Raw genomic sequence first — 25,195 nt, forward strand, 5'->3', positions numbered from 1 at the left:
ATCTTATCCAGTTATCCCTAATTTATTAATTCCTATATATATATATATATATATATATATATAGTGTAGGAAGGGTAAAACTTTGATGGAATTTGTTATGCATGACTATGTTTAGAAACTACTAGTGGAAATTTTTTTTTTATATTCAAATTAAAATTTTTAATACAAAAGACGCTACAGTTTTAAGATAAAGGAAGTATTGCATATTTTAAATTTTGAACAATAAATTTATTGAATTTTAATTGAATTTTTTACCTGATTTTTGATTAGATATTTAATAATATTACACATATATTCATGAATTAATTGGTGACATTTTAAAGAAAATTTGATTTATCGCTTTAATTTCATTGCATTCAACCATTGTCGGTTATTTGTTTTGCATCAAAGAATTCATCGAATTGCTACTTTGAAACTCATGGCAAATGCTGGCCTAAGCCCAACTGTTGCAGTAGTAGAAATGTTGGAATTAGAAATAGTAAAACAATACGTGTTTGATGAATTTTTATTTATTTTAATTTGATATGATTAGATTTTAGAGATGGGTTGATTTTTTTAAATTAAATTCAGATCGAAATCAAATTTTAAGTTGTATCGCCTCGATCTAATATGAGTATATATAAAAAATATATTTTTTATTATTTATTTAATTTTATATTTATATATATGTTATATAATAAAATTATTATTTAATTTTTTAATTTAAAATATTATATTTATATATAATTAAAATGTAATTTATATTAAAAAAAATAATATTTATAAATATTACACTAAATTAAAATTATTAAATTAATTTTAAATTAAATTGATTGTAATTTATAAATATACAAATTAGATGAAAATAATATTTTAATATTGAATTAAACAAAAATCCATTCTAACTCAATTCGGTGCCAGAATTCTCAAGTCTCCAATTACTACCTGCACCTTGCATCAAATTAGTTTATTGGTCGAATGATATTGTACTCATTGTAATCATTCGTCCTACCATTATTTTTAAAAATATTTATAATACATTTAAATTTTATTAAAATAATAATCAAATTAAGTTTCATCTGATCCAAAAATCAATAAAAGCAAACATAAGGAGGTTTGATCCAAAAATCAATAAGACAAACATAATAGAATGCCGGGGATAATAAATAAACAACACAACTAAATCATTTACACTTTCCTTTTCTGATTATTTTAGTAGGAGATAAAATCTTTTTTTTTTAAATCTTCAAGCAGAAGAACAAATAAGCTTTTTATTTCCTTGGAAGATCTTTTTTGGAAGCCAACTTGGGAACCTATCCTTCCTTAACGTGGAGAAATGTATGGGCTACAAAAGGTATTCTCTAACAAGGTGCTTGGTGGAGAATAGGAGAGGGAGAACTATGCGCATCTGGAAAGGTAATTGGACGCCCTTTAATGTAAATTTCAATCCAAACTTGGCAAGGGGTAGATGGGACGAGGATGAAAGGGTTGCAACTTTGGTGGATGAGCAATCACGATAGTGGAACTGGGAAGCGCTCCACGAAAGATTTCCAGCAGAGGTGGCAGAGGCAGTGTGCACCATCTCGCTCAGCAAAATTGGCGTGCCAGATAAGGTGATATGGAGGCTCGAAAATTCTGGTGAGTTTATTGTTAGGAGCGCTTCTAAAATGCTATGTATTTCAACAGAGGCAAATGGTAGTAGAGGAGCAACAAGCCAACAGGGATGGGATAGAACAACCTTATGGTCCATTATGTGGTCAGCACAGGTCCCAACAAAAATGAAAGTATTCGTGTGGAGAACGTGAAAAGAGATTCTCCCTGTAATGCAGAACCTATCCAAACGAAAATTGCAAGTCAATAACACATGCCCAAGTTGTGAAGGAGATGAGGAAACAGTGTCTCACGCAATCTTTGATTGTCCACTGGCGAAAGAGGTCTGGAGGCAATTAGGATTCCTGTGGGACGATGGAGCAAAGGAAAATCTGCAGATAACAAAATGGGCAAGGAAGTTAATGGAAGACCGGTCAAGAGAGCAGAGACAGCTCTTGATCATTGCTGCCTGGGTGACCAGTAATGGTGAAGTCCATGGTGGGCAGAGGAGGAACCACACAACTTCAGTGAGTTTTGCCAAACAACACCGGCAAGATTTCAACTCTGCTCAACAACAATCCTTTGGCCAGCAGATAAAAAGGAACCAGAAGTAGGAACCTTCTCCTATAGGCACGTACAAAATCAACTCCGATGGAGCGGTGAGCGCAACTCAAAGGAGAGGGGGCGTAGTGATAATAAGAAACTCTGATGGACTGGTTATGGTAGGCCGTGGATAACAAATCCTCTAACCATAGAGGCCATTGGGGCGCTGAGTGCAGTGGACTTTGAAAAGGAAATGGGGTTTGCAGATGTGACACTAGAAGGAGATAGCTTAACTACAATGTCAAATTTCTCCCCTGTTGGTACACTGATAGAGGAAGCGCGAATAAAGATTCAACAATTTCACAATGATAAGATAGTCCACACCATTAGAGATTGTAACAAAGCAGCACATTGTCCTGCTAAACTAGGGATAGGCTTGCATGAAACCACTACCTGGGTTGAAGAATGTCCCAATCAGGTTAAACATATTGTTAATTCTAATGCAAACTTTGATTCATGAATGAAAGTACTCTTTTCTAGGAAAAAAAAAAACTTTTTTATTTCTGCCTGCAAATGGATGGTCATATTCTTAAAACCTACTTCACAAATAATGCCATCATCCCATTAGTAACAGTAACAGATTCATAGATTTTTCTTTTTGAAATGTCTATTTATAATATCTATATATATATATATACATATATATAAATTTATCAATTTTATTCAAGAAAAAATTGTAAAAGGCGAATTTTTTTTCAAATTTTTTAATTTTCAATTTTTAGGCTGTCTAAAAAAATACTTTTGAAAGTGTCCCAAAATTTTTTCTTTTAAATTTTGTTATTTTTTTATTTTTGAGAGGTGATCCAAAACGCTCTCCCACAAAGGTACTCCACCGATGACTATTACCGTCGTATTTGAGAGATTTGTAGTACAATAAATATTAAAATTGCAATTTTTCAAAAAAATAAATCAGCTCCTGATTTAATAGATAAAAAGCAAATGTTTCAGGAAGCAGATATTACCACGATCCACCTTTTATGAGTGTACCCAAAATTAGAAAATAATCAAATTTAAAGATTTTTCTTCTAAACATTTTAAAATTTTTTAGCACTTTAAAACTTGAAAAAAAAAAAAAATTTAAAATTTACATTAAATATTATTTTTGTTCATAAAATTGATAAATTTATAAAAAAAATTATATATATATTATAAGCGACACACCTATAAAAACTTTAAATTCACTGCATATTACCTATTGTTCATGAAAGCACATAACTACGAAGCTTAATCAATACATACAAATAATCAAGACCGAAATTTGATACAATGACAAATGTACCTGTATATCTTTGTGCTTATCAAAGCTAAGAAAATAATATGACCATATACAAGTACAGAAGCAATATCATTCAACAAGACAGAAGCAATTCGATCCAAAAGTTGCAGATTCAATGAAAAGAGAAATCCTTTGTCATATGCTCCTGACAGAAAGAAATTGTATGATCAAATTATATAAAAGTATTCTCAAAGTGCATTAAAGTGAGAAACGAAACGTCTAAGGAAGCATGGACACCGCTGAATCCTTTACATCAGTGTATGACAACAATACGGTTTAAACATACCGAAATATGTATCGGATTCGGCTGGATACGATAAAAAAATTTTTAAAAATTCCTTTCATTTTACTTTCTATCCTTTTTTCTTTTTTTTTTTTTAATATCTTAAAATTATGTCCCTTTTAAACATTTAAAATTTTTACTTTTTTATATTTTAAAATTATTTTTATATATTTTTTATTTTTTAACATTAAAAATCATAAAATTTTAATTTTAATATTAAATATATTAAATCAAAGACTTTTTTTTTATTTTAGTAAAAATCAACAATACCTAAATAATTTGGAACGAAGAAAGTATTGATTTTGTAATCGGGCACGGCTTGGACAAGGCAATAGACACTTTTCAAAAAAAATCACGAAAAAGAAAGAGAAATATAGACATTCGTGAAACAATGAAAAAGACGAAGAAGAAATGGAAGAAAAAAAAGAAATCAGAATAAAAATAGCAATAAGTCTGATGAAAAAGATTTTTATTCATTTAAATTTAACTCGATTTTATATAATAAATATTAAAATTCAATCTAACTTGATAATTAAATATTATTTTTTATATCCGACTCGATCCAACTTACACGTATATAAAATCATAATCAATTTAACTTAAAATTAATAAATTATTTTTAATATAAAATATTATCTTTTAAATATAAATAAATAATTAAATAAATAATAAAAAATATTTTATATATATACCAATTCAGGATAAGTTTACCTGATACCCATTTTTTTTTAAAACCTGATCCAAAACTTAATTTAAAAAAAAAAAAAAAGAAAAAAACCTTTTGGGTAGGATTGGGTCGAAACAGATGAATTCGAATTAAATTGTAAACCTAGATAAGAAGAAGAAAGAAAGAATTAAAAAAAAATTGCGGCGCTACCTATGTATGGCAGAATGGGCTTTTTTACTATGATTTGGGCTTTATGGTTTGTACAAGAAATAGGCCCAAATTACATTTTAATTATTTTTACTTTACCCCAAAAGCATAAGATATCTTTTAGGCTTCTGTTTAACTAAAATTTATGAGTGAGCATTAAGATATATGATTTAAAAATATTTAATTATTTGCTGATGAAATTAAATTATTTAAAATTAACACTAATAATAAAATATTAGTTTAATTGCTTAAAAATTTTAAAAGAGAAGGATTTTATAAGAAAAATAAAACTAAAAATCATTTATGTATGAAATTGAATTAATTAAAATATATAATATATTTAACATATTTTTTATTGTCCTATCCTTGCAGTGTCGTGTCCTAAATATTTCAAAAACATCATATTAGCGTGTAGTCGTATCCGTGCTTCCTAGAGAAACATCATAAGTTTTGTCTTGGTAATAGAAATTGAAAGAAAGTGATACCTGTTTCTGAACCGTATCCGATGTGGCAAGCAATTTTTAAAAAAAGGTTGAAAGGCACTCTTTGCATTTGGTTGATCCCACTCTAGTGATTCCCACCATTCTTCTGTTGCTGAGATTTTCTCAAGGTTTGAGGGAACTAGATATAGAGAGAAAGGAAGTCTGTTTAGCCTTGGACACCCATATATTTCAATTACTTGGAGAGACTCGCAACGCAATATTCCCACATAGATACTCTTCAACTTTGGTAGTTCACAGAAAAACAAATGCCTTAACATTGGATGATTTGTTGTTGCTGTGTCCTCATTAATGCTTTCGCCATGATCCTCTTCATGTTCCTTCGCAACTATCTCCTCCATTTCAGGACAAAATGAAACTTCAAGAACTGAAAGGTTGTGAAGCTGCAGTAGCAAACTGGGAGTGAACAGCCTGATAATGTTTGGGCACCGACTAATAAGAAAGCTTTTGAGATTACGAAAGGTGCCATCGGGAAGAGTTACAGCTCCTACTTTGTAGCTTAGGGAAACAAAGTTCAGCAAATCTATAAGTCGTAGCGACTCCAAGCTTTGAAGTGGGATGCTTGAGGAGGCCTGGAATGCACATTTCACATCAGCACACTTGGTGATTTCACAGGACCTCAGGTCAGTTGCATTGTTCAATGAAGAAATTTCACATAAACTAGCAACACCATGACAGTCATACATATCTAGAGTCTGAATGCCATTTGGAAGGCAAAGCTCATCGTGTCCTCTCCCAATGAAGCACTTAACTAACTTTACATGTTTCCCAAAAGACTCCTGTTCTTCCTCAACTGTCACAGCATGTGATTCACCCACTCGGATAGAGTACATATGTGGTTCTCGACCTCTAGTACTAATAGAATGGACATATCTATTAAAATCTTGCATACTGTAGAACTGGCCTGAAAACATTTCCAGCTTCTTCAAACCTGCCACTTCTTCCCCTTTAACCTTTAAAGTCTTTGATGCCCCATACGTTATAAGCACTTGGAGGTTTAAGAGTTTGGATAGAGACCCACAGGGTAAGAACTCCAGATGTGGTGTATAAAGATTAAGATATCTTAGACTGACCAACATTTCTAGGCCTTGTGGAATTTCCTTGATTCCAGCATGACAGAGGTCCAACTTCCTCAGAAAAATGAGTTTGTCCAATGGTGGAACACACCTTAACCTTGCACACCGTCTAAGCAATAAGGCAGTGAGTTTCTCTAACTTGGAGATGGAGTTTGGCAGAACTTCAATGCTAGTATCAGATAGGTCAAGAACCTGAAGGGTGCCCATGTGCAAGAAAAAGGGATCTGGGATCCTTCTCAAACAATGATTTGATGAAAGTAACAAGGTCGAGAGCCTGGGACACATTGGAGATGCATTAGAAGGGATTTCTGATATGTAATTATGCATTAAGGAAACCATCTCAAGATCCTCTGTCCAATATGTCTCATTTGGAATTTCTCTCAAATGCAACCCAGCTTTTACCATTAAATGGGAACTAATGTCAGTGACATGATGGACCATGTCCCTAATCAAATCATGCATCTTCACCCGTTTATTATTCTCATTCTTGTCCGTAACACATTCCAAAAGGCAAGCTTTTTCAAGTTTGTTCAACATAGCATGACCTTTGTCAAACGCTGCCTGCCTGCTACTCATTCCATCTATTACTCCCCCTGCAATCAAACGCTCTATTAACTCCTTTCTTCCAATATCCAAATCTTCAGGGTAAAGTGCACAATAAAGAAGGCAATGTCTATGTTTCTCATCATCTAAGTGATTATAGCTAAATTTCAGCTGCTCAAGCACCCTTCTCATGTCATGATGCCCCCTTGTCGAATCTCTTAGTTCTTCTAGTGCATTTCTCCACTCACAAGATTCAGTGACGCCTTTCATACTTCTAGCAATTGTGACAATAGCAAGAGGTAAACAAGCACACTCCCTTGCTACTTCTTTTGCAATCGCTTTTATGTGAGGAGAAATAATATTACAACCAGCTTTCTCCACAAACAAGGTCCAAGCTTCTTCTTCTGTAAGAAGCTCAGCTTTGATTCTTTTACATCCCATCCTGAAACAAACATCAGCCAATCGGGTTGTTAAAATGAACTTGCTTTCATTATCTGCAGTTGGTTCGGGGATTCCTACATCCTCAAGCTGAAATTCTTCCCAAACATCATCTAAAATTAGAATATACTTCCTCATTGTTCCCATCATTGCAAATAACTCAGCAGCCCTTATCATTTCACTTTCATTTTCCGACATACAAACCCCTAGTGCATGGGCTACTTTATCTTGCAATTGAGTAACACTAGTGGATTTTGATACAGACACCAAAATTACATTGTCAAACTTGTTAGTTTCTTTGATGAGTTTGTTATGGATGTGTTTGATCATTGTTGTTTTCCCCACTCCACCCATTCCATAAACTCCAATCTTCCGATAATTATCATCCATCAAGCAATTCCATATCTCTTCTATTTTACTTCTAACCGTAGTTTCACCAACTAATTCTGTTGTTGGCAATATGTCTTTATTGCCTGGCGGAGCATCAGTTACTAACCTGTCTCCAAAAGCACCCTTTTGATGGAGTTCTTCCACTAGCTGAATCTTAAAACTGATCTTCTTCCCTAAATGTGCACGAGATAGATATTTCCTTTCTCCAACTTCTTGACTAATGGTATGTAGTTCAGAAGTAACCTTTTGGACACTGTCTAACCAAAGTTTGACTTCTTTCTTCAATGTTTTACCTGAATGAAGTTCTATGTTCAATCTTGATTCTATGTCTTCCCTCCTGCTGTTTAATTCTTCCATTTTTTTATGGAGAATCATCATGTATTTTTCAACACTTCGATGATACTTGAAACATTTTCCAATTGGATCCCATATGATTCTTACAATTTCTAGGATTGATCCTAAGACCTCCATGTACGCAAACCTGTCAGTGTTAAAAAAATGTTCAACACCAGTTCATTTGAGAAGGTAATTGATATGCAAAATTTTGAAGAAACAACTCTATCTAAAGTAGAAAGGATCAAGAATTAACTCTCCACCTACTTCCAATTATTTTTAAATTGGATACCTCATAAAAATTTCACAAAAATTCTTTATACTTTTTATGACTTTAATTATTTATATAAATATATATATTTATATATGTTGTCATGATAGCAAACTCAAATAGTTTTCTCCCCATTGCCCTAATGTGAAATTCCCTAAAACTCATAACTGACAACAAAGATGAAGTCATATTATTCTCAAATGGCACTGATGTTTAAAGAAAAGGAAAGCTTGCTTGAGATATTATGATATACCTATAAAACAGGAAAAACAGAATAAGTTGCAGGAGACTGATTATCTGAATTTTTTCTGCAAAAATAGTAAGTAGAAAAGCGACTGCAAGTGGGAAAAAACCTTTGTAAAAAAATAGGTAAATAAGATTGAGAATTAAATTAAAGAAGATGAATATACCTTTGTCTGAGTGCCTTCCGCCAAAAGATGAGAAATAATTTAAGAAGCTGAAAATAAAAAGATCAACTTGACTTGGGCGGTGTTAATGCCGGGCCGGGCAGGGCAGATATAACCTGCTCAAGTTTATGTGAATGTGCTTGTAGCATCATCGTATGCATAGCTGTAGGATCTCGGAGACGTGGCCTTAACATCGTAGAATAAATCGACGGTTTACACGTGATGGGTGTGCTATACACGCCACTGCAACGATATTAGGGACTCCCAAACGCCTGACACGCGCTTTTGCAAGCGTCACCATCCCCAACTCAGAGCTCCGACTGGCATCGCTGGTTCAAGTCAATCAAAGGGCATTGCCTTATTTATATAATTGTAGAATAGTCCTTAATTATTCGAACCTACTAAATACTTGTTTATCAAAGTTTGACATTTAAATTTATATTTAAAATTGAGTTTAAATAATATTATTAAAAATTTAATTCATAAAAAACAATTTAAAATTAGAAAACTATAACTAGAACATTTAATGAATTAATTTAATTAAGTATTATATTAATAATATTAAAAAAAGTATTCTATTAATAATAAATAATTTATAAATACAATATATAAAATTAAGAATTATTGTTTATAATCGGATACAAATAATGGATATCCTAAGAACACAATTCGAATCTATGACAGATAATAACTTTCATACTTCCTCAAAAGGTCATAAAAAAAGTAATACAGTTATACTCAAGCTATTTCTGAAAAGGTAGTCACACAGTAAAGGGGTGAGAGTCAAATGTCATATTATAAGTAGTCCAAAATCATAAAGAAGCTTAAGACTAAAAGATTAACTGACATGGAATCAAGCTTGCATGCTAAAGCACTTATGGTTAATCTTCTCGTAGAATGTAGTGTGGATTGCATGAGTACCTTGTTATGCCTATGTTATGTTTACCTGTCAAAATTTGATCAACATAACTATGTCATTAGGTTGCCTAAATAACCACGTCATTTATCTTAAAGAAAATGGTTTGTTTATTATTAAAGGAATGATTCATCTAAGATTTTACTAACATTCAATTAAGATAATCATTTCAAAGTTAACTATTTAATATTTAATTTATTTAAATTATTAAATACTACTCACATTTATTTAAGATCATTAAATATGATTAAAAATTATTTACGTAAATCATTCTTGAGTTTTATGTAAATATATCATCAATTATTAATTATTTCAATCAAATCACCGTCTTTTGACCTCACAAATAAGAAAATTGAAAGATAAAAAATGTAAGATATATCTACCAAATTTTAAACTTCTCCTTCCATTAAAGCTTCCTCCGTAGCCTTCACCACTTTTACCTCTTTTCTTCTTTTTTTCTTTTTTTCCTTACCTCAAATATTTTATTAACTTTAAGTAACAAACGCCTTAAGTAACAACTCCGACATCATCTAACCATGTTTTTTAACTGTAAGTCATAATTATTTTTTCCTTTCACCTCATCTCCTTAATTTCAATTAAAGCAACTCAAAAACACCATCATCACGGCTGAAAGAGAAAAGCTTATGGGAGATGTTAGCTACTCGAGCTACTCAATGTAGTAGCTGGTGTATGAAAAAGCTATTGCAACTAAGGAGTCTTGCGTCGAAGTCCTTGGTGCAAATGGAGGAAGCAATAGAATGGAACACTAGTGGTGAAATTTTTTTTTAAATGTAGTTGCCTAGGAAAACTTGAGGTCTAAGCAAGTAAAGGTAACACGGCACACGCTTATTTGGTACCAATTACACATTCCCAAGTGTGCCATTATTGCCTAGACGGCTGTCCTTAATAGACTTTTTACTAAGGATAGGCTAAGTTCATAGGGAATTATTATAGATTGAAGCTGCGTGTTGCGTAAACGGTCGGTAGAAAGTAGAAACTATATTTTCTTCAACTGCAACTATTCAAAGGAAATTTGAAAGCAAGTTTTGAGACTTTGCAACCTGCACAGGAAGGTTGCTAACTAGGAATAAGACTTGCAATAATTAAATTGCGATAATTAATGCAATAATTAAATCCTATTAAAGAGTTTGAAATTTAAAATGAAGAGTGTAATAGAAAATAGAGTTTGAAATTTAAAATGACATGATTAAAGAACATTTTTTTTTATCATGTTAATAATTAGGAGTTATGTGAGAGAGGTGAACTAAGTAGAGATATATTTGTAATGTAAGTTTTGCGTTGCTTGATTGGTTTGAACAATCTATTTATAATATGACTTCTTTGGTTTTTGGATAATAAAATATAATTTATTCAAAAAATATATTTTAATATGATAATAAAAAGTAATATTTCTAAATCTATTATTTTAATTTATAATTTTTTTTATTTAAAATTTAATAAGAAGCCTTTGTTGAAATCATTTAAAAAGGTTTAAAATATTATGAAATAATTTAAAAATTAAAAATTAAAATAAGACTCAAATAAAAGTTTTAATATTATAAATGCACTGTACTATTATCATCCCTAGAAATTATCGTACTTAACTTTGTTTCTTTTTTAACCCACCGTAATCAATGTTATTCAATGAAAATAAACAGCAGGAATCACACACGTGGCTACGAAAACCGGATCTGTGGTGATCACTCAATTGTAGGACAGAGGGTATTACATGGCTGTTGTTTTGACCACCAACCGCAGATTTGCTACAACGCCTCTTGATTTTGACACAGATAAATCTTAAAGCCGCTTTTTCATTTCCACAATTTTCCAACTCTATTCCATTTCTGTGTTACATGTGCTAAAACAAATCTCACTTTCTCTTCCTCTCTTTTTTGTCCACAACATCGATAGCCTCTCAAACTCTTCATTGATAAGCAGTTTAGGACAAAACTAGAAAAGCTCCTATGTGGGATCATTTCATCCACCAAAAATTCTAAACACTTTTAAAATTTTGAGTACATTTTTCGTGCGAGGAAAATGAAGCCTTTTTAATTTGAAGACACCGTTTTAAGCTCTTTTGAAGTTGTTTTACAGTTTTGTAGTCAATACCCAGTTTTTGTTTCATCTTGGTTTTTTGATTCCAGTAATTGTTTTATGTGAAACTGACAAAGATTGAGCTTTTATTTCTGGGTTTTTGTTATAAAGAGTGAAACTTTGGAGGTTTTGCTGTTTCCTGGGCGTTGGTATTAAGAATGATGTCAATGACATGCCATAATCTTGATTTTGGAACAAGAGTGCTTGATTTGGCTGCTGTTGACTCTTCTAATTCTTCAATTGAAAGGCATTCAGTGAAGAATTATGGAAAAACAATTTCTAAAGTTAGTAGTAAAAGCTATGGAGCTAGAAGGATGGTTTATTGCAGGCAAAACATTACTAGTAGTCGTGTGTTCTCCACAAAAACTTCTGAGGCTCTGCTTGATGGTAATAATTTGATAGCTAAACATGATTCATGTTTCATTTTTTTTTTTTTGGTTATAAGTGACTTAAATTCCTTTTTACACTCGATTATCTATAAAATTTAGAAAAATTACTCTATTTGTAGTATCTTTAATCTGGTTGTATCTATTTAATTGGTTTTATACTTTTATTGTTACTGATTGGAATTCATGTACTTGGGGTCATTGTCTACTTCTAGTTTTCATTTTCTTTTTATTTTTTATTCCTGAAAAAATCTCTTGAGACTTTGCTTAGGTGCTATGTGTGATAAGCCAGCATAGTTCAACTTTCATCTTATGCTTTGTTCATTAGAAGTTATAGTTTATTGCTTTCTCTTGTTGAAAATGGGTTGTGTTTGCTTTGCATACTTTGTTATTATCCATTTGAGTTCAATACTTTGGAATTATAGTTTTAGTCCACTTTTGACATCAATGTAGGAGTTGGTCAACGAACTGCACCTGTGTTGGATATGAAAAAAGAACTTAGAAGTCCCATTTCACTGGCAAACTTGTTTGAAGCAGTTGCTGATGACCTCCAGACTCTAAATCAAAATCTCCAGTCAGTAAGTGCTTACAATTGCTGTTTGATTGTTGGGGTAGCGAAAATCATTGAGGACTTTAATTATTGTCCTCTATAGTGCTACTATGATATATCAGGTTTTCCGCATGTTTGAAATAATTTTGGTCAAGCTGCATGTTTTGGTTCATCAATTGATGCCACAAGAATTGAACTTATAATCTGTATGTCACTTCCTTCCCGTGAGTCAAACTGTATATAGCTTCAACCTTATAAGTCCAAATACTAAATGCTGGTTGATTCATGATTCTCTTTTTGGAAGTGGGAAGATTTACTCGTATTTATTAAATGCTATTTCTGAAAGGAAAAACTTAGATTCTAAAGTTTGCTTGAATAATTATGTGTGTAGAGGCTCCCTTATTAGTTGTTATCTACATTTCCTGTAACTATTCCTTGTATTTAATTCTCATTTATTGCCTAGCATCACCAAGTTCTTTTAATTATTGTCTGCTGCACATGGAAGGATCAACCATTTTAATCTGATTCTGATTTGTTTACTTCTTTCAAGATCTTAATGTTTGTTATGTATCTGATGATGATGCTCTGCTAGATTGTTGGTGCAGAGAACCCTGTTCTGATGTCTGCAGCTGAGCAGATCTTTGGCGCTGGTGGTAAGAGAATGAGACCAGCCTTGGTGTTCTTAGTTTCAAGAGCTACATCAGAGTTAGTTGGGTTGAAGTAATGTTCAGAATGCTTTCTAAGATATTCAACAAATTTTAATTATAGTATTTGACTAAATTCCATCTTGTATTGCTTTCTTTCCAGGGACCTTACTGCAAAGCACCGGCGTTTAGCTGAGATCATTGAGATGATTCATACTGCAAGCTTGATTCATGATGATGTATTAGATGAAAGTGACATGCGAAGAGGTTGGCCTCTACATTTAACATCTTTTTCATGTGCTCAATTTGTTGTTCTTCTATTCAAGTCTTCTACGTTAAATAGCAGCAATCTCAAATCCGAAGAGATATTAGTTCTTCTATTAAAGTCTAATATATAGTCTGTGGTTATTGGTCTTTTTTGCACATGACTAATGCTATAGATTTCATTCTTTTCATGGACTGGGGAAATCACTGCAATGATTTTTTTTCCAGTCGGTAGATCATCTTGGTGTGCAAAGTTACTTTATGCTAACTCTATCTCATAGTTGAAGGTTTTGAGTTCTGACTTGTTAGCTAAGTTACTGAATCCTGTGGGGATAATCTCTTTTATCAAGAAGTGTGCAGATTCTAGAACAGAAAAAGGGAAAAGAAAAGTCTAAGAACGGAAAGTTCTGAGTATAAAAAATATATACTTTTTCTGCATTTTACAATGGGATTTTTTTCATTTTTCTTAGTTTTTAAACGGTTACGTGAAAATTACCAGATGTTGTTTTAGAAGCAATTTTGAGTCCTGTCACGTATAATCTTGTCAATCTTGAGCTTCTTTCTATTTTGTCTCCTTGTTTTTGACATGGATTAGGAGATTTGTTCTATCTTGCTGGCATCTCTCTTGAACTTATTTCTTGTTTCCTTTCTTTGAGTGCCTAGTCTTTTCTAGTTTTTGTTCTGAGAATGGAATAGCCGAAAAATGTTGGAAAATCCATACATTGATATTTGTTTACATCTTATATGTGAGTTTATATTTCAGTGCTCAGTACCCTTGGCTAAGGGCAAAGAAAATGTTTCTATTTTCAGACTCAACAGTTACAGATGGAATTACTATGTACCTGTCGGGCATCTATGTAAACCATAGTCCATAGATAGATAGCAAAATTTGGTGATTGTGCTGGTGATTGAGGGGCAAAAATTCTGGCCACCATTCTTGTCAGTGCATGTTAGGGAGAGGAACTGGTGCATCTACCATTTTCAAGAATGGTTATTAATGATAGAAATAATTTACTCATGGAAAGAACTTGAATTTCTTCAGTATCCTTTTTTCAAGTCTTTCATCACTTGGGAGACTGCTAATTTGAAACTGCTGTAACTTAACTGCAGGGACAGAAACTGTTCACCAACTATACGGCACAAGGGTAGCCGTACTGGCAGGGGACTTCATGTTTGCTCAGTCTTCATGGTACCTCGCAAATCTTGAAAACCTTGAAGTCATTAAACTCATAAGCCAGGTACATATGACCTATGCCAAACATTTATGATCTCTTTTGGATATAAACTTGGGTATTTGGTATTTGATTCAAATATTCCACGTTTAGGGATTGAAAATGTGCTCCAGCTATCGAGACCATTTTCAAACTATTGATATTTTTGTTAAATTAGTCTAAACTGTAATCCTTATTAATGATATTGCAGGTTATTAAGGATTTTGCAAGTGGTGAGATTAAGCAGGCATCTAGTTTGTTTGACTGTGACCTTGAACTTGAGGAGTATTTGCTGAAGAGTTACTACAAAACAGCTTCTCTTATTGCCGCTAGTACCAAAGGAGCTGCTATTTTCAGCGGGGCTGATCGTAGTGTTACTGAGCAAATGTATGAATTCGGCAAGAATCTTGGCTTATCATTCCAAGTTGTTGATGACATATTGGATTTTACACAATCAGCGGAGCAACTTGGGAAGCCAGCGGGTAGTGATCTAGCAAAAGGCAACCTAACAGCACCAGTAATTTTTGCTCTAGAAAAAGAGCCAAAACTTAGAGAACTCATTGAATACGACTTCTGTGAGACCGGTTCCCTTGATGAAGCAATTGAAATGGTTATGAAATGTGGGGGAATTGAAAGAGCGCAAGAATTAGCGAAAGTGAAAGCTGATCTTGCCATTAAGAATCTACAATGTCTTCCTCAGAGTACGTTTCGGTTAGCTCTTGAAAATATGGTGATGTTTAACCTTGAAAGAATTGATTAGTTGGATATGTTTCACAGTTCAAGCAATTCCTAGATGGAGGTATATTGAACATTATTCGAAAACACAGCCAAGACATAATAAGAGAATGCTCGAAGTTGAAGCCTCTAGCCGTATAGAAAATCTCTCTTAATCGGTTAGTCCTGCTGAATCCCAGGTTCCTTGCTGTTGTATTTTCATACAAGGTATATTGAGCTTTGACTTGAGCTCCTAATATCAATTTATTCAATTATAGATTGGTCTGGAGAAAAAATAATTCTCTATTTCGTTGTTGCATAATTGAGGTCAATGGAGCTAATAATTTTTCATTTCAAGATTGTGTGTTGATCATCAATTAACTTGGTTTGAAAATGCCTGGGATCATGTTCAAGTATGCTAGATAACTTTGTTTAGCAAAACCACTTCACACCAAATTTGAAGAAAAAAAAAATGTATTTCTTTTTTTATATTTGAAGTTATGGAATTTGAACTTTGATTATTAGAATTAAAAATTTAATATTTTGACCGATCACATTGTTATCCGAAAAAAAGATATTATGTAATATTGTAAAGATGTTGAATATATATTTTTTATTAAAATTATTTTTTTCATAAGAGACTAACAGATTTTGACAAGAGAAGTAATTTATTTTATTTCATATTGTGCCAGCCATTATAATAATAATAGAAATAGCTTAATACTTAAATATATCTTCAACTTTTTGGATAAAATCGATATAAGTTTTCGATATTTTATTGCCTGTAAATAAGTTTTTAATTTTTTATTTTATTGTGAATAAAATCATAAACTTTTAAAATTACATAATTAAGTTTAATTTTGCTAAATGAAACTAACATCCGTTTGTATTGTATAGTTGGCATCCTACGTGTAAAGATGTCCATGTGGACTGATGATGTGTTAGTTTGACTAAATAAAGCTTAACATGCAAATATGCATTCAACCTTTTGTATAAAATGAATAAAAGTTATCGACTTTTTATTACATTTTAAAATTTTTGGTTTTTTTTTTTGTTTTGAAAAAATAAGGAAAAAAATTTAAAATCATAAAATAAAAAAAGAAAAGAAAATAAAGAAAGGGATTAAACATTTTTCATAAATTAAAAAATTTAACTTTTATGATAAAATTTTAGTTTTGACAAAAAAAAAAACAAATATTTTTTCTTAAAATTTTTATTTTTAAAATTGAAAAATTACAATTTTGGAAAATAAAAAATGAAAAGAAATTTTGTATTAAAAATTCAAAATATTTTTTTTTCAAAAATAAAATTTTAAAATAATTTTTTTAATATATTAAAAAACTATTTTTATGGTAAAATTTTATTTCTGAAAAATATCAACAAATATTTTTTTCATAAATTTGTATTTTTGAAATAAAAAATATAAAATTTTGTAATTTAGATATAAATTCTAAACTTGAATTTTAGGTATTTTTAATTTAGGAAAAATTTAAATCTCTTTCCAAGTTTCTTTTCATTTTTCATTTATATATATATATTATTTTTTATTTCAAAAAATTTCAAAAAATTAAAAATACAATAAAAAGTCAAAAACTTATATTTTATTCAATCAAAATGATATGTCATCAGTCCATATCATATTTCACATATGATGTTAGTTATGCAAAATAAATGACAGTTAATCTCTTTTAATGGAATTAGAATTCATTACATAATTGTGAAAGTTTTAGATTTTATTTATAATAAAAAAATTATAAACTTATTTATATGCAATAAAAGGTTGAAAATTTATATCTATTTTTTTAAAAAAATTAAAAATCTTATTTGAGTATTAAATAAAAAAATACAAAAAGAAAATCAATCATTAATTTATAATTAACATTCTAATCGAGCATTAGTTGATATAATAGGAGGACAAATGTTTGAAGGGGATTTAAGAAAGTTAAAAGCGTAACATCCTTTCACGTGAATTAAATAAATAGAAATTGAGGATTAAAAGTTAAATTAAATTTTTTTAAAAATAATTAACATTTAAAAAATAATTAAAGTATTTAATTAAAATTTAACACGTTTTAAATGTATAAATCGTGTTTGTAGAATTTTTTATTAACATATTTAATTAAAAACCAAAATTTTTGGGTCAGATGTGTAATTAAATTATAAAATAGGAACGTTTTTATTAACTTATTAATATAAACCTACATAATTTACCTGTCTAACACTAACTTAAACCCAGGCAGCCCGACTTTAGTTTCTGACTTTACATTTTGAAGACACTAAAAGAAAAAAAAAAGAACAGAAGATGAGACAATGGAGAAGCATAGCAAGAGAAGCCGTGGCTCAAGTCTCCATCGTCGTTAAATTTCTCAGCTTCCTTCACGTCACCGACTCCTACCTCTTCTCCTTTACACATGTATGCATCTTTATCAAAAACAGTCCCCTACCTTTTTTAAATTTTATTTTAGGAATTATTCTTTTTAAAATTTTGTTATGCAGGTTCTAGGTCCTAGCATGCTCCCAACGTTAAACATAAATGGCGATGTTGTACTAGTGGAACACTTGTCTCACCGAATTGGCAAAGTGGGTGCAGGTGATTTGGTTCTGGTTCGGTCGCCGCTCGACCCTAGAAAGACCTTGACTAAGCGTATTCTTGCCGTAGAAGGTGATAAAGTAACGTTTTGCTTAGACCCCCCTCGAGACCCCACTCGAGACTACAGGTCTCGTTCTCTCGTGGTACCCTCCTCCTCCTAACTGGATCTGCCTTATTTTGAAATTTCTACAGATTTTTTTTTTATTGTTGAATATTGTAGTTTAATGAAAGTTGTTACTTTTTTTTATTGAAAAATTAAAGTTGTTGAAATGATGAAAAGTTTAGGCTCCGGATTGTTGTTTTTGCCATTTGATTCACAATTAGTAGCAAATAGTTCTGATATTTGTTCATAATTAAAAATAAAAAATCTAATTTTTTTAAGAACAAAATGCATGTTCTTTTAATATGGAAAAATTATGTTAAAATTTGTATTTTTATGTAGCTAAAACAATTAGCACAAGAAAGCAGTAAAAGTAACAACTGAATGGAGCATTGGCTAGATTGGAAGATGTAAAAATTGGAACTTTGCAGAAAAGTATATAAGATTAGATTCTTGGATGGTTTTTTTTTTTTTTTTTTTTTTTTTTTTTTTTTTTTTCTGTCATTTTACTTTGGGTACAAATGGATAGGTTCCAAAGGGACATGTTTGGATTCAAGGGGATAACTGGTATGCTTCTACGGATTCACGGCATTTCGGGCCTGTTCCTTATGGTCTTATTCAAGGGAAAGTGTTTCTCAGGGTAAGTTGTGCAATTCTAATTGCATTTGGTTTTGTTTGCAATATTGATTTGCACTATCTTTATTTTTTGGAATTGGTAATGTAGGACATATGTTAATAAATATAGAGCCATTTAGTGTATGATTTGTTTGGCATCTGCATTTATCTTTTTGCCCTGAATTCGATTCATTTCACTTTTAGTACTTGTGTATCATAAAAACCATATTTTGCCATGATTTTTGCAAAGAAAATTTTAATGCTTAAAATGCAGAGACCATTCTAGCAGACTCAACTAAATTGGTTTCACTTGCCTTATTTCTGAACTTAACCAGTTTAAATGATTTAGGATTTTATGGTTGGGACTTGCTATTTTAGGTGGACTGTGATGTAATTTTTTTATATGAATGTGCATAAACGATCAAAATTGGATTCATGATAAAGCAGTAAACATGGTTTGTCTTGGTAGCTTTGGCTTGAAAGGTTGCAGTTAAGATTTGTCCATCTTAAGAAGACTCAGACACGACTCAACTTGTCTCCAAAGAATCAAATGTTTGATTCACATAATTTTAGGCCTGGGCTTAATGAACTTAGCCAAATTGCTGAAAGAATTGAAAATAAGTGCAGATAGTTGATAAGTAAGGCTTCATTGATAATCTTGCATGTGAAGTGATTTAGAAAAGTATTATGTATTCAATACATTGAGGTTATGTTGGATCAACTTGCAATGTTCATGAACATGGATATGAATATTGCTATATTTGACATGTCTACACTTAAAATTGATTGCTCGAATGGTGGCTAAGATGCACAATTCGCCAAGTCTTTCTATTTATTTTTATATGTTTCCTGTTGTTGGTAAAATTTCGCAAATTACTTAAAGCTTTCTTTTAACCTCTTGTTTGTTAGGTATGGCCACCTAACAGCTTTGGGTCATTGGGTCAATGAGAGTTTACTTTCAAGGCATATAGTTTGCTGTCCATCTCTTTTCAGATATAGACTTGTGCGAATGTTCTTACTGGAAAATGCATGAAGGGAAAACTTCTATTCCAATCTATGAAGGAGGATTGCCTTTTCTGGTGCTACTTTGAAATAATATTGCTGATTGTCGTTGCGATGATAATTCAGTTGCTGTACAGTTTTGATCTATTGTTTTTGTTTTTGATTCTTTTTGGGATCATGCACTTTGGTTATGAAGCTTTTCATTTGCTTCCCATTGTTTGGACTGTCTCCTCTCAGCTTGTGTTGGGTTTTGACTGGTAAAGCGTTGGATTACATTGATCAGAAAATTTCATAAAATAGCTTCTTCAAATGGGGTCAAACTCAAAGTTACTAACTCTATTATAGCAAACTCTTGAGGCAAAAAAAAAAAAAAAAGAAGGGAAAAAATGGATGAAGGGCAATAGTAGGAAACTGATTAAGATGGTTGTTGCTATCTGCCGAGTTCAATTCAATGCCTGACCCGTTACAGGCTCATCTTCGACCCCGCTCCAATGTTTCGAATGTTCCACTCTTTGTTACGAGTTTGGAGTTCAATCATGTTTATCTGATTTCCTCATGGGAACCTTTTTGTATACATTTATGTATTCTTAATAATTCCTTAGGCTAATGTATGTTTCCATTGAATGAAGATGGTTTCTTCCTTTGGCCATCTAAGGCCCAGTTTGGTAAAACATGACAGTGCAGTGCGAAGTTTTCTCGTTGCACCAAAGCTAATGCTTTGCACATCTTATACATGCATATTTCCGTTGAATGAATACGATTTCTTCCTTTGGGCATCTAAGGCCCTGTTTGGTAAAGCAGGACGGTGCTGTGGAAGGTTTTCTTGTTTAACCAAAACTTCAGTTAGGGGTTTAGGGTTTAGTTTTGCACATCTTATACATGCATATTTCCTTTGAATGGAGATGATTTATTACTTTGGGCATCTAAGGCCCCGTGTGGTCAAGCAGTACAGTTCGGTGGAAGGTTTTCTTGTTGCACCAAAGCTTTAGTCGGGGGTTAAATTTTCACGAATCCTTTTATTGGTTCTAGGTTTGATAAACCAAAATATAATATATCAATTAAAACTGTGTTATTAGAATGAAAAGAAAATAAAAGTTGCAATGTCAATTAAAACGATGATTGTGTTGTACAAATCTTTTAATGGTTTTCCAAATGTAAAAGGAAAAATTTTCATTAAATTTTGGAGTTCATACAATATTGGTCATTGTTTTCCTCCACAGAAAAATGAAAAAGAAAAAAAGAAAATTTCAATTTAACCAAAATGGCTAGAATCTTCGAAACTTGGGGATGTGAATTAACATAACTATAAAAGAACCTAGTCGAAGGTGTTAAGGATATTATGCACGTACGTGTACGAGTATTTATAATTTGATTTTAATTGAATCGATCGAAATGATTTAATTTTATTAATTGATTGATTATTGAGATATCATTTCAATTAATTGATTAGTTATCAAAAATAATTTTAAAAAAATTTTTGATTTTCGATTAATTTGATTTAAAAATTAAATTAATTGAATTAATTAAAATTTTAATCAAAATATTAAAAAAATTATATATAAAATTAAAAATATATGAAATTATCTATTTCATTTCAAGTTATTAGAGTTTTTAACTTAATATTTTGGGATTTGAATATTTTTGTTTGATGATTTTATTTAATTTATTTCACATATAAAAAAATAATTTAACTTAATATATTTTATTATTGGATTAATCAAAAAAATTAACTTAATTGATTGAATGAATTTCGGTTGATTAATTTTTTAAATTAAAATTTAATTCGATTAATAAAAATAAAATAAAATAAATTGATCAATTTAATTTTGAGTAATTTGATTCGAAATTAATCAAACTGACCAAATAAATATCACTAATTTAAAGTAATAATTCAATGTCTTTAATAATGATATTTTAAATTAAAAAAATGGCATTTAAGGGCAAAATAGAAAATCAACCTTAATTATCTCCTTATAAAGTAAGGATGGGATTATTTGCACCCCACATTTTTCTCAACACACCCCAATTTTTTCAAGTTTAATAAAATTATTTAAATACCCATAATTTAATTACAATTTTGCCCTTTATGTACCTTTGTTCTCTTTTGTTAGTCTTCTTCCCAGCACAACTTTTTTCTTTTCTTCTTTTTCTCGGCGAGCAACTAGATTGTTGTGAAAAATCTAAACCAAAAGTTATAATTTTTTTTGGAAGTTGTCACAATGGAAAGTGAACTGAAGGTAAACGACTATAGCATTGAAAATTAGGGGGATGAGGATTGGGAGAAAGATGATACAGTAAGTTGATTTTATCTTTAAATTCAAAAATTCAAACTTTCCAAAAATACTTTTTTGAAAACTATGTTAAGTTACTGAACATACATATCGAAATATTTTTGTATTTATCAAAAATTTATTTTTAAAAATTCATAATATATACTGAAAATGTATTTTCAAAAATAAAGTTACTAGAAATTAAATTTTGGGAACATTCTCAATTTATTAGAAATGCATTTCAGAAAAACATATCAATCTTCGAAAGAATTTTTTTTAAGAATTCTAATTTTGTTTGATTAACATGTAGAATAATTCTCAAAATGCAATAATAGCATGGTATAAACTAAATAATTTAAATACCAACTACGACTGTAATTTTTCATTTATTACTGAAGATGTAAGATTATGTTTGTAAAAAATTATGATTTAATGTTTGTTTATGTAGATGCAAAATCAAATTTTCAAAAATTCACAATATATTCTAAAAATGTATTTTCAAAAGTAAAGTTACTAGAAATTAAATTTCGGGAACATTCTTAATTTACTAAAAATGCATTTTCGAAAAACATATCAATTTTTGAAAGAATTTTTTTTAAGAATTCTAATTTTGTTTGATTAACATGTAGAATAATTCTTAAAATGCAATAATAGTGTGGTATAAACCAAATAATTTAAATACCAACTACAATTGTAATTTTTTATTTACCACTGAAGATGTAAGATTATGTTTGTAAAGAATTATGATTTAATGTTTGTTTATGTAGATGCAAAATCAAATTGTTGTGCTTTTATTTTGTAGTAGAGAAGTACTGATTTTTTTGGGTAAGACAAGTGAGAAAAGATATTGGTTTAGTGATAGTGATTAAAAACTTTGATTTAGAAAGTGTAGGCAAAAAGCTAGAATCAAATTCGCGTGTGAATATAATGAAAAATATAAACAATAAAAGAATAAGATAAATGTAAAAAATTTTCAACATAAAGATAAATCAGATTGGAAATAGTGAATAATAAATTTGTCATTATGAGTATGCCCGTAATTTTACGGTAAAAAATTGTAACATGGGTAAAAGGACATTGGGTTTCATCATATTTTTCAAACTTGTGGACTTTGAATTTGGCTTGGATGACCAAATTTGGTACCAGACTAAGCTCGTTTGCATCAGTGCTTTCATAGATATCATTTCCTTCCACCATCTTAAGTCTTTTTTCAAGTTGTTCATACATGGTTTACATTTCCGTGTTCTGAGTTGGCTTTGGCATGCCCCTTAACTTCTTCTGTTCCTGAGGGTCATCTAAATTCGATACTAGGATAGGATCAACAAGACTGGATCTCGGGTTGGCATGCATGTGAACTGGTGGTGGACTGGCAGAAAGACCCTATAGGTATAAGTTTACCCTATTGTTGGCTGTTGATATATACCTCGAGAAGCTTGTACATGGGATAGAGTAAATCCTAGAAGGTATAATGGTTCTTCAGCATTGACCTCTTCTCTCGATTCAAATGTATCAATGATTCATTTACCTTTTGACAAACTTAACAACAGTCGTTTTAGTTCCATTATACTCTCTTACTTCTCAAGCACCCTTTCTCTAATCTTCTTTAGAGCTTTTTCAACCCTTTCAATTTGGCTGACTGTTTGTTTTTCATGATTTTAGCTTGAGTTCGTGTGTTGTACGTATGAAAGGCGGAATGATTTAGACTCTTAGGTCGAGCTATCCTTAAACATTTTATTAATTACTATAAATTAGAAACACATGGTATGAAATTAATGTTGTTTGCCATAAAAGGGATTCCTTAAGATCCCCCATTATCTAGGTAGGATTATCAAAGAAATCACTTTTTGCCTCCAAGATTTGATGAGAGTATATCTACAGCTATCATTTCTTTTCTTAGGCTAGCTTAATAATGAATTGCATGTGCATTATGGTTGTTTGACACAAATGCATTAGGAAATGCTTAAACATGTAATATCAAGTTACCATTATTTGCCGTAAAAGAGGTTCCTTAAAATCCTCCAATATCTAAGTAGGATCTTTACAAAATCCTTTTTCTTGCCTTAAAGGTTCAATGAAAGTATATTTATAGCCATCGTCCTTTTTCATAGGTTAATTTAAAAATGAGTCACGTACATGTTATGGATGTATGTATTGAGAGATTCACTTTTAGACATTTCAAACAAAAAGATCTTTCATTGATTCCAAGGTAGTCAAGATTACATATCATTTACCATTCTTGAATTAGATCCATAACAACATTCAACTTGTTCATATTTCTCATTGGCTTCATTTAAAAAGGTGATCAGACATTGCCCGTATCCACTAATTAGGGCAACTTTTTATTGTAGAGCTTTTGGTTTTACAATAATTTCTCTCGCCTTCCTTACTACCTTGCGAATTTGGATAGTTAAGTGATCTATATACATTTGCCTCATTGAGCTTTCCAATTCATGCAGGCATCCATCTCCAAATCGCACATGTACCGCCAACCTAATTCTTTCTCTTGCCATTCATTCTGCATTACTGTGATATGATTCTTATATTCTTGCAGCTGTTGCTCTAACCCTTTGAGTACGTACTTGGTAAAGTGTATCCTTCTTTCCTTGCATTTCTAGACATTTCCTCTTGTCCCTCTTCAATTCTGTCTTCAGTTTTTCTTTCTCTTCGGCTTTCTAGCAACCTAGCCGTATTGGTTGAAAACAAATTCTCCCAATTTTGTTGTTCTTCGGCAAGATGAGTTGCTTTTTGTTTGTTTTTTTGTAGCTTTGCGTTTCCAAAACTGTATCCATTCTCAAAGCTCATTAGTCTCTTTTTGCTGTCTGGTATCAGGTCTGATCTTTCTGTCCTCCAACTAACCCTTTAACCTCTTGTTTTCCTCATGCAATTCTTTTAAGGTCACCCCGAATCACATCTTTATCTTTTGCGAGATTTTACAATTGGCTTTCCTGTACAATGGTTCCATATTTCAATTGTTCCAATTCTTTTTTGAGTCTTAGATTTTCCTTCCGCTTCCTTTCTTTGTCTGCCCCAAAGTCAAGTCTCGCAAGTTCAATCTTTGATGGTGGTACGTTTGCCCATTGATCAACTATTTGAGCAAAACCATCATCTGGAGGGAGTACTACATCATTAACCTGTTTTACTTTTCATACCAAGTATCTCCAGGTTATGTCATCAGTATACCTTCCCAACTAAAACCGATTGGTTTGCCCCCATGCTTTGGTAATATCACGCACTCTACTTACGTAATTATGTCACGAGTTGAGTTCAAGACTCTTC

The 25,195-nt window shown here is 31.3% G+C and overlaps 4 protein-coding genes across 6 annotated transcripts; 3 read left to right on the plus strand and 1 right to left on the minus strand.

Moving 5' to 3' along the window:
• The first annotated feature begins 1,802 nt into the window (after positions 1-1,802).
• On the plus strand, positions 1,803-2,632 carry LOC149513588 (uncharacterized). Its single transcript, XM_089747787.1, has 2 exons — positions 1,803-2,179; positions 2,296-2,632. Exons 1-2 carry the CDS (start codon positions 1,803-1,805, stop codon positions 2,630-2,632), a joined length of 714 nt encoding a protein of 237 aa, XP_089603913.1.
• A 797-nt stretch (positions 2,633-3,429) lies between these two features.
• Positions 3,430-8,932, minus strand: LOC111298874 (disease resistance protein At4g27190-like). Of its 3 annotated transcripts, XM_089746906.1 has the most exons (4): positions 8,567-8,931; positions 8,410-8,464; positions 5,091-8,033; positions 3,430-3,593 (listed from the first exon to the last, which is right to left on the minus strand). In XM_089746906.1, exons 3-4 carry the CDS (start codon positions 8,021-8,023, stop codon positions 3,584-3,586), a joined length of 2,943 nt encoding a protein of 980 aa, XP_089603032.1. In that variant the 5' UTR covers positions 8,024-8,033; positions 8,410-8,464; positions 8,567-8,931; the 3' UTR covers positions 3,430-3,583. The 3 variants fall into 3 exon arrangements, with proteins under 3 accessions (XP_089603032.1, XP_022749331.2, XP_022749333.1); XM_022893596.2 differs by lacking the exon at positions 8,410-8,464 and having other exon boundaries at positions 8,567-8,932; XM_022893598.2 differs by lacking the exon at positions 8,567-8,931 and having other exon boundaries at positions 8,410-8,501.
• A 2,441-nt stretch (positions 8,933-11,373) lies between these two features.
• Positions 11,374-15,699, plus strand: LOC111298875 (solanesyl diphosphate synthase 1, chloroplastic-like). Its single transcript, XM_022893599.2, has 6 exons — positions 11,374-11,960; positions 12,413-12,537; positions 13,102-13,229; positions 13,317-13,420; positions 14,528-14,655; positions 14,840-15,699. Exons 1-6 carry the CDS (start codon positions 11,732-11,734, stop codon positions 15,386-15,388), a joined length of 1,263 nt encoding a protein of 420 aa, XP_022749334.2. The 5' UTR covers positions 11,374-11,731; the 3' UTR covers positions 15,389-15,699.
• A 1,867-nt stretch (positions 15,700-17,566) lies between these two features.
• On the plus strand, positions 17,567-19,946 carry LOC111298876 (mitochondrial ATP-independent inner membrane protease subunit 1a-like). Its single transcript, XM_022893600.2, has 4 exons — positions 17,567-17,755; positions 17,839-18,075; positions 18,562-18,672; positions 19,557-19,946. Exons 1-4 carry the CDS (start codon positions 17,645-17,647, stop codon positions 19,593-19,595), a joined length of 498 nt encoding a protein of 165 aa, XP_022749335.1. The 5' UTR covers positions 17,567-17,644; the 3' UTR covers positions 19,596-19,946.
• Positions 19,947-25,195: the final 5,249 nt, after the last annotated feature.

This window comes from Durio zibethinus, chromosome 18 (assembly GCF_047325235.1).
Source record: "Durio zibethinus cultivar Kanyao isolate XHJ-2024 chromosome 18, ASM4732523v1, whole genome shotgun sequence".
NCBI lineage: Eukaryota > Viridiplantae > Streptophyta > Magnoliopsida > Malvales > Malvaceae > Durio > Durio zibethinus.

Bases quoted from the DNA above. Each gene is read 5' to 3' on its own strand.
- LOC149513588 (XM_089747787.1), top strand. From the start codon at position 1,803: ATGCAGAACCTATCCAAACGAAAATTGCAAGTCAATAACACATGCCCA. The intron at 2,180-2,295 runs GTAGGAACCTTC...TGGTTATGGTAG, and splicing joins CAGATAAAAAGGAACCAGAA to GCCGTGGATAACAAATCCTC.
- LOC111298875 (XM_022893599.2), top strand. From the start codon at position 11,732: ATGATGTCAATGACATGCCATAATCTTGATTTTGGAACAAGAGTGCTT. The intron at 13,230-13,316 runs GTAATGTTCAGA...CTTTCTTTCCAG, and splicing joins TCAGAGTTAGTTGGGTTGAA to GGACCTTACTGCAAAGCACC. The intron at 13,421-14,527 runs GTTGGCCTCTAC...ACTTAACTGCAG, and splicing joins TGAAAGTGACATGCGAAGAG to GGACAGAAACTGTTCACCAA.
- LOC111298876 (XM_022893600.2), top strand. From the start codon at position 17,645: ATGAGACAATGGAGAAGCATAGCAAGAGAAGCCGTGGCTCAAGTCTCC. The intron at 17,756-17,838 runs GTATGCATCTTT...TTTGTTATGCAG, and splicing joins ACCTCTTCTCCTTTACACAT to GTTCTAGGTCCTAGCATGCT. The intron at 18,673-19,556 runs GTAAGTTGTGCA...CTTGTTTGTTAG, and splicing joins AAGGGAAAGTGTTTCTCAGG to GTATGGCCACCTAACAGCTT.
- LOC111298874 (XM_022893596.2), bottom strand. From the start codon at position 8,023: ATGGAGGTCTTAGGATCAATCCTAGAAATTGTAAGAATCATATGGGAT.